The following is an 8,754-nucleotide window of genomic DNA, read 5'->3' as shown; positions in this document are numbered from 1 at the left end:
AGTAGTCCAAGAGTTGGCTGTGGGTGGTGATGACTAGCTGCCTTCCCTCTAGTCTTACACTGCTAAATTAGGGACGGCTAGCGCAGATAGCTCTCGTGTAGCTTTGCGCGAAATTCACAAACAAACAAACAAACAAACAATGTATCAAAAATTAATGGAACTTTGTATTAAAAAGGTTTTGATTTTCCTAATTTTTTTCTTTATTCATATACTTTGTTTTACGACTTACGACAGCTTTTTTAATTGTAGTTCCTTGTGTGTTTGTTGTTGTTTTTTATTGGTTGGTTGTTAAGCACAAAGGGCTATTTGTGTTTCATCACTAACAGAGAACCTAAAATGCTTTATTTTTTTCACGCTGATTTTCAAAAAATCGATCCTCAATTTATGTTCTCTCGAGTGAGGAAAACTGACATTTTTTTTATACCGAAGAGAGGTATTTTATAGTTTTGCTTAATATTTTCACTTAGCCTAAAGATTTATGTAATACCAACAATTACTAAGTTACTATTTTCTGGCCTAGGATCATTAGAGAGTATTGGTTGCCGCAGGATCTGATATTTCTCTATAAGAGGTCTGTTAGCATTGACTCATGCTGAAGTCAGTTATAATTATTTTCATTTTTTTATGTATTATTGTATTATATTTTATTCACTGCTTATTCCTCTGTTTTTCAACTTGAATAAAACAAACTAAAATTCTTCTAATTCGTACTTTTTGTGTTCTAAGGGTTAGTTTCCCGGGCTGAAGATTGAATTATCCAAGGTTCGAGCCGGTAGATGCTGCTGAAAAAACTCACATTTTAGTTTGGGATTGTTATAAATCCTGCCACTAAATTAGGAATGGCTACACCTGAAACATATATAGAAATTGCTGACCTAGTCATTTAGTACTATAGTTCCTGAGTAGCATAAAAAAAAGGTGTTGTTCAGACCAAAACACAAATACAGACTCTAATTCTTCTAGTTACAGAGATATTTACAGAAGGTTAAATCTAAAATATGATCGTAGTTTCAAACCTTCCAAAGGACAAACATTCTGTAGAGAGTAGTCTTAACAGAAGATACGCAAACAGACAAAGATTGAGTTAGAATTAAGTAACATCTATTTCCTCGTCTTAGGCCTGATGGTTCTTAAATCAATAATGTCTCATGATAATGTATTTTTTTTTACTCTTTTGGAACGTATAAAAACGTGATTGTGAACGTTTATAGCCTAAGGGCCTCATTAGCGATACTGTTAGGAAGATTAGAAACACGTATATACATAGATAATTTTTATTCTTAATCTGAATTCAACATAAAGGTGTGCCTCTCATCTTCCTTATTACCGATGTATTTCTATGTCGACTGGAAGTCTGTCTATGTCTTGCTCTTTTTATGCTGTCCATGTTATGCTGTTTTTATGCTGTCTATGTTTTGCTGTTTTTATGCTGTCTGTGTCTTGCTCTTTTTATGCTCTCTATGTTTTGCTGTTTTTATGCTATGTTCTGCTGTTTTTATGCTGTCTATATTTTACTGTTTTTATGCTCTTTATGTTTTGCTGTTTTTATGCTGTCCATGTTTTGCTGTTATTATGCTGTCTATGTTCCACTGTTTTTATGCTGTCTATGTTTTGCTGTTATTATGCTGTCTATGTTCTACTGTTTTTATGCTTAACCTAGTCTTGAGGATAGAATACATTTTGTGGTGTTATTAACGGGCTTAACTCAGTCTTGAGGATATAATACATTTTGTGGTGTTATTAACAGGCTTAACCTAGTCTTAAGAACTCGAAATTTTGAGAATAAAGTTCGTGGTACCGAAATATGTTGCCTGGCATGGCCAGATGGTTAGGGTGCTCGACTCGCAATCTGAGGGTTCGACTCCCCGTCCCACCAAATATGCTCGCCCTTTCAGCCGTGGGGGCGTTACAATGTGACGGTAATTCCCATTGTTCGTTGGTAAAAGACTAGCCCAAGAGTTGGTGGTGGGCGATGATGACTAGCTGTCTTCCTTCTAATCTTTCACTGCTACATTGGGGCCGGCCAGCTCAGTTAGCTCACGTGTAGATTTGTGCGAAATTCAAACCAAAACCAAAACAAACCTAAATATTTCACGTCACTTCCGATATCTACTAAATATGTGACGCCACTTCCGATATTTACTAAATATTTCACGTCACTTCCGATATTCACTAAATGTGTGACGTCACTTCCGATATTTACTAAATGTGTGACGGCACTTCCGATATTTACTAAATATCCAGTCAACTTAGATCCTTGCCAAATTAAGTAACGGTAAAATTAATGGTTTCTTGTTACTGTACATAAATCACAACAAAAGATACTGTGTCTCTCTTTTATCTGTCTGTCTGTTAAAGTCGGGTTACGTTAGGCACGGCTCGTGGTACGTTTAGTAGAAGATTTATCTTTTTTTTTAACTTGGATATTTAGATTAAAGTATTAATATTTTTACCATTTAATTTGTTATTTCTATCTTCATTAACATAATATTTGTGCCCCCTACTCGTCTCTGAAGTTAAATAGCAACGTGTGTTGTAGTAATATCTATATAGACAGTGTCTGTTGTACGTCCATGTAACCACTTCGTAGGGTGTGGATAGATCTTCATCAAAATTGGTATGGGGGCTCATTAGGTCAATTCAAGGGTACATACAAATATTAAGTTTTGCAGTTTTTCTGGGCGTTTTTTACAATTACATAACTTCCGTCTCAAGGGGACCTGTACCCCAGCTAGTATCTAATATGTTAAGCTACTCGAAAGTTGCCTTTGTCAATATTTAATTCTACTGGACAGGTATTCATATAAGGCGTTGTCCGTAACTTTGTTAATATTTAATGTTGCCGGATAGGTATTCATTTGAGGCGTTGTCCGTAACTTTGTCAATATTTAATGTTGCCAGACAGGTATTCATTTGAGGCGTTGTCCGTAACTTTGTCAATATTTAATGTTGCCGGACAGGTATTCATTTGAGGCGTTGTCTCCTGGTATGTCAATACCTTGTCTTGCTGGACAGGTATTCTTTTCTGGTCAGTTAAGTTTACTTATGAATTCTATTTTTTTTAAATATTTCGAACTTTACTGTGCCAACGATATTATTATCCAAAAATGTAATTATTGTTATATTAAGTTTATTTGAAGATTTGAAGTCAAATATTCGTTTGTACAACTGTCTGTTTCATAACTGGTTACTGATTGTGTTTGCTATTATTTATTGTTTTCAAAGTTAATAACACGTTATTTTCGTTATTTTTCTCAGGTGTACACTGTGATAGATGGATCAGTAGTGCTTTTTCTAAAAACGGAACCATCGATAGCCCTTACTACCCGGAACCTTATCCCAGCGGGGTCAAGTGTGTTTACCATTTCGCCGGTAGAGGGCGGGAGAGAGTCCAAATAATTTTCATCGACTTTGATCTCCACCAACCTCTACACAGCAAAGTTAGCAGAGAGTAAGTAACAATGGTAAAGAATCCTTAAATAGGGCACCTTGTAAGGAAGATGTTATAAATTAATTTAGGCTTAAAAACAACAAACTCTAATCCTAACGAGTACAAAGAAGATTTCAAAACATTTTTTAATTGTCTTAATTTAAAATTATTAGTTACGAAAAAAACAACAAAGACAAAAACCTACATAGTGGTATTTCAATAATATTAATATATTACATTTGAGTTCAATGTGATCGATGTTAAAACTTTTCATTGCTGTATTTTTTGGTATACTTATTTACCAAAGGACAACAATACACAATTTTGCCAGCAGGTGGCCGTGACACCCCATTGTATGCAGGATTATATAGAATTGTTTGTTTGTAGTTAAGCACAAAGCTACACAAAGGGCTATTTGTGCTCTGCCCACCAGGGGTATCGAAACCCGGTTTCTAGCGTTGTAAGTACGCAGACATACCGCTGGGCCACTAGGGGGCGATTATATAGAAACAAAATTAAAATATTGTTTAACATTTTTCATCACTCTTATGCTCTGAGTTTAACTTTTCAAACTTACATTTTTGAATTTCATTTATCCGGAAATCTGTTCATTTTTCCGGACATGACTGTAATAAGATTCAAACTGCCTTTTGTAAATTATTAATATTTTATGGATGTTAATGATTAAGTATTAATTAATTAATTAGTTATAAAATTGTTTTCCTGATTCATTAAAATTTCGGAGATTTTATGTGTTATATTTAATGTTAACTAATCTCATCAAGGTGTATTCAAATATCAACTTACAAACTTAAAAGATATCTATATTAAAAGAATTCCTTTACTCAGTCTTATAACCCCAGAGAATCGCTGAACAGTTAGGTTCCTTTTTTTTCTGAAGCGTTACGAAAAATCCCCCATGATGACCTCTAAGACATCCATATCCCCTCACATTACAGTTTACAATTTCACCCTAGAAATTTTTTTTTCCATTAACTTGCCAACAGTACCTCGTTGAGTCAGCAGTAAGACTAGGGACTTGCACGCTAAAATTCGGGGTTCGATTCCCCGCGTTGGACGAGACGCTGATAATCAACTGTGTAGCTTTGCGCTAATACAACAAAAGCAGCTTGACAACATCAGCTGCGTACAAGCGCACTAAGTAAACACGAATTATTTCAAACGTTGGTTCCGTGGACTGCACGTGCAAACGTCATACCACGCATAATTCAGCTGTGTAAAGAAAAAATATTTTTTTAAAAAACCTTTTAGGCCTTAGGTGTTCTTGGTTTTGTAACGACATATTTTTCATCTTATGCGAACATGAATTTACAATGCGTTCGAAGCTCTTTACAGAGAATCATTGAACATTTGGAAATTCTCTGAGCCAGTTGAGCCAATTTTGGTTACACTGTAGGTTCCATATAAGGTCCAGAAATCTTGAGAATTTTGATTAAAACATAAGGATTTGTAAGTCTTAATGTGGTGAGCACTATACTTGGATTTTTTTTATGGCTATAGTGGTCGTAGTGGTTTGTTATCTCCCCAGAGTTAAACCCCTCTCATTCCCTCCAGTCGTACCTGTCTTCCGATGAAATCCCCCAGTGGGACAGCGATAATTTTACGGAATTACAACGGCGAAATCCGAGGTTCGATTCCCCACAGTGGACAAAACAGATAGTCCAATGTGGCTTTACTCCACATAAAAACAACAACAAGCAAACAAACTCGATCTGTAGGAAGGCGTACTTCTCTTTGGCCGTTTGATATATTTATTAGCATCAATGGAAAATTTTCTGCGGTCTCCTTTACGGTTTGCTTTTCCTGCAACTGGTATCCCTTCAGGGTCGCCATCCACGTCTGCTGCACTGGTAACACATCGAGCACGTTCCTGCCTTATATACGCAAGTAAGTTTTGAACGTGATGCTTTTTTGTAGTTTTGACCAAAAAATTCCTGGCTATGATTACAATTCCAGATAACTACTGGCTTTGAGGAAATCTTTATACATATTGCATTACAATAGCGTCATAACCTCAGGAAAAGTTTAGTAAAAAAAAAAAAATAACCCTTCTACCGCTAAAGAAAATCATCAAAATCACCGTATATCCTTCTCTCGTTTTTTTATTTTTTTTTATTTTTTAGTTTTGGACTGGCCAATAACTGTTGGGTTTCCCATACCATAGTGTATATTCCGTACAATTTTCAGGAGAATTGGGGAAATTAAATAAAAAACGAAACGAGATGTTTATTTACTGTTTGTTTGTTTCTAATTAAGCACAAAGCTACACAATGAGCTATCTGTGCTCTGCCCATCACGGGTATCGAAACCCGGATTCTAGCATTGTAAGTCCGCAGACATACTGCTGTGCCACTGAGAGGCGTTTATTTACCGAGGAAAGAAGGTAAAACATGCAACTGGCACCACCCTCTGGTTAAATATTGGACTAAAGAGATTTTAGAATAATTAACTGTAAATGCAGGATTTACATGATATTGTGTAAAGAAAGTGGATTAACTTTGTTTTCTGTAAGCTTCTGGTTATTTTATTTGTTTCTGCTTGTAGCTGCGAAGGAGTGGACGTGGTTGAGACGTTCGTAAAGATTAATGGGCAGAAAGACAAAATTAGAAACTTCTGTGGAAAAACCGTTCCTCCAAAACTGATGTCTAATGGACCATGGATGACCATAGAGTTCCATACAAATAAGACTTCTTCGGGTTCTAAAGGATTTCAAGCTATATACCGATTTGTTACCGGTAAGTATAGCAAAGATTTCGAAACGGTTTCGGTAACGATAGCGAATGCGTAATATTTATACGAAGCACAAAAATTTATTGAATATTCCATTTCAAATTTGACGATTCAAGTTTGTTTTTTGGCTACTTCCATCTTTCAAGTTTTTATTGAATTTGCTCAGCGGTAAGTCTAAGTGCTTATAACACTAAAACTCGGGCCTCGATACTCGCTGCGGGCACAGAAGAGATAGCACTTTGCGCATGTTTGTGTACAATAACAAACAAACACTATCAAAGGGCAAATTGAAGATATGAAAATAAATATAAACTTGTAAACACGTTTAAAGACAAGTACGAAATGAATTTTTAATTTATGCAGAACACTTCATTTTAGTCATCTTAGAACAATATTTCATAACAAAATTAAAACATTGTCTTTACGTAAAAAAAAACCAGAAGAAACGTTCCTTCAACTTCGTTCTTTTGTTATTGTCACGAAGCAGCTACTGTGATTAAATCCTGGTTTAATTAAAACCCAAAATACAACTGGTAACAAGATACACGTGAACGTACAGAAGATGGTTAGGACAACAATGTGTTGAAATAAAACTCATTATGTATTAGGCTAGAACAACAATGTGTTGAAAATAAAACTCATTATGTATTAGGTTAGGACAACAATGTGTTGAAAATAAAAACTCATTATGTATTAGGTTAGGAAAACAATGTGTTGAAAATAAAAACTCATTATGTATTAGGTTAGGACAACAATGTGTTGAAAATAAAAACTCATTATGTATTAGGTTAGGACAACAATGTGTTGAAAATAAAAACTCATTATGTATTAGGCTAGAACAACAATGTGTTGAAAATAAAAACTCATTATGTATTAGGTTAGGACAACAATGTGTTGAAAATAAAAAACTCATTATGTATTAGGCTAGAACAACAATGTGTTGAAAATAAAAACTCATTATGTATTAGGTTAGGACAACAATGTGTTGAAAATAAAAACTTCATAAAAGGTTACTGATAAGGAGTAGAATTCTCCGAAACTAGTATAACCCAATAACACACGTTCATCAAAATGTAGATTGAACTGGACCTCCCTTGAACTTAGACTTCGAAATTAAACAATCTTCGGAATACTAAGTTTATCTATTATATCTGCTATTGTACAGCTATATAACGTGTTGAACTAAATAGTGGACAACGACATTGTTCCTTCACTTTACCTATCTAGTGTATAGGTTTTTATCATAGTGACTACAGAGCACATTCACACCAACAGTATGTTTGATACAAACGCTGTTCTATGTTAACAATAAATCCAGTTTGTGCTCTGTCACGGTTTCCCTTGGAGTAAATACATCTCTGACTTTTAGGACATAAAAAAAAAAAACAGTATAATGAATTCTATTGTGACGTCTGTGTTTCAGGCGCTACAAATATATTATGCATGAAGAGCTGTTATCTAGTTTATAATTTAGTAGTGTGCATCAGACTGGAGAGACTAACCGATGAAGCTCGTCAGACATCCACTAAAACAACCGCATCCAAAGAATACGCTCATGACCTATAACCTATGCCTAAAAAAGTTCTTGATCTTCCTGTCATCTCATCCTGTTTGTTTGTCAGCGGATCTCAGACTGCGGTGGAGATTACAATGCTCGTATCATCATAACATCCACCGATCTTCCTCTCTAGCATTATCAGAGGCTAATCACGAGGAGAGCGCTTTTAGAACGACACCCGCGCTAAGTAAAGAGCATTTAGATAGCAGGTGAAAGAAGATAATGTCGCATTTTTCGACTATTCTTTCTGGTTTCGAAGTATTTCGTGGTATAATGACATTTTCGTTAATCTGCTCAGGGCAGAATGATACGTCCACGTTGTTGTTCTTTGTTCAACATTTTTCTCCATTTACAAAATAATATTTAAATTAAGATTCCAAACTGTAGGGGGGAAAATATCATATAAATATACTGATAAACTGTTGTATAAGTTTGCATTTAGTGATTAATGTTTCTATTTATTCCTTTTTTTGTCGGCAGAAAAGGCTAAAAACTAAAATAAAAATGTTAATTACATCAATATTTGAGTCATGAAGAGACATATAAAGGTTAAATATATATTATGTGTTTTCAAAGGTTACTTACACTCACTAACTATCGTTACTAATTACTACAACTTGTCGTAATATCGCTACTGACTTTCGAAAAGGTGTCTTTGAACAAAAGTTTAGTAATTTCACAGTATAAAAAGTGTTAGAAAAATTAAAATTTCTATGATTTTTTTAAAGCCGAAACTATTGAGTAAATTGTTCTAAGTTTCACACAAGTTGTATTTCCACTGTGAGAAGTTGTTCTAAGTTTCACACAAGTTGTATTTCCACTGTGAGAAGTTGTTCTAAGTTTCACACAAGTTGTATTTCCACTATGAGAAGTTGTTCTAAGTTTCACACAAGTTGTATTTCCACTGTGAGAAATTGTTCTAAGTTTCATACAAGTTGTATTTCCACCGTGAGAAGTTGTTCTAAGTTTCAAACAAGTTTTACTTCCACTGTGAGAAGTTGTTCTAAGTTTCACA

At 34.7% G+C, this 8,754-nt stretch overlaps 1 protein-coding gene across 1 annotated transcript in view; it reads left to right on the top strand.

Annotated features, from left to right (window-relative positions):
- Window positions 1-8,754, top strand: part of LOC106465184 (suppressor of lurcher protein 1-like) — a 78,480-nt gene that overhangs the window by 57,574 nt on the left and 12,152 nt on the right. The window contains exons 8-9 of the mRNA XM_022393034.1: window positions 3,259-3,451; window positions 5,996-6,186. Coding sequence (XP_022248742.1) covers window positions 3,259-3,451; window positions 5,996-6,186 — 384 coding nt within the window. The remainder of the gene's footprint in view (window positions 1-3,258; window positions 3,452-5,995; window positions 6,187-8,754) is intronic.

This window comes from Limulus polyphemus, unplaced genomic scaffold (assembly GCF_000517525.1).
Source record: "Limulus polyphemus unplaced genomic scaffold, Limulus_polyphemus-2.1.2 Scaffold1861, whole genome shotgun sequence".
Classification (NCBI taxonomy): Eukaryota; Metazoa; Arthropoda; class Merostomata; order Xiphosura; family Limulidae; genus Limulus; species Limulus polyphemus.
This window is presented reverse-complemented; position numbering and strand designations above follow the sequence as displayed.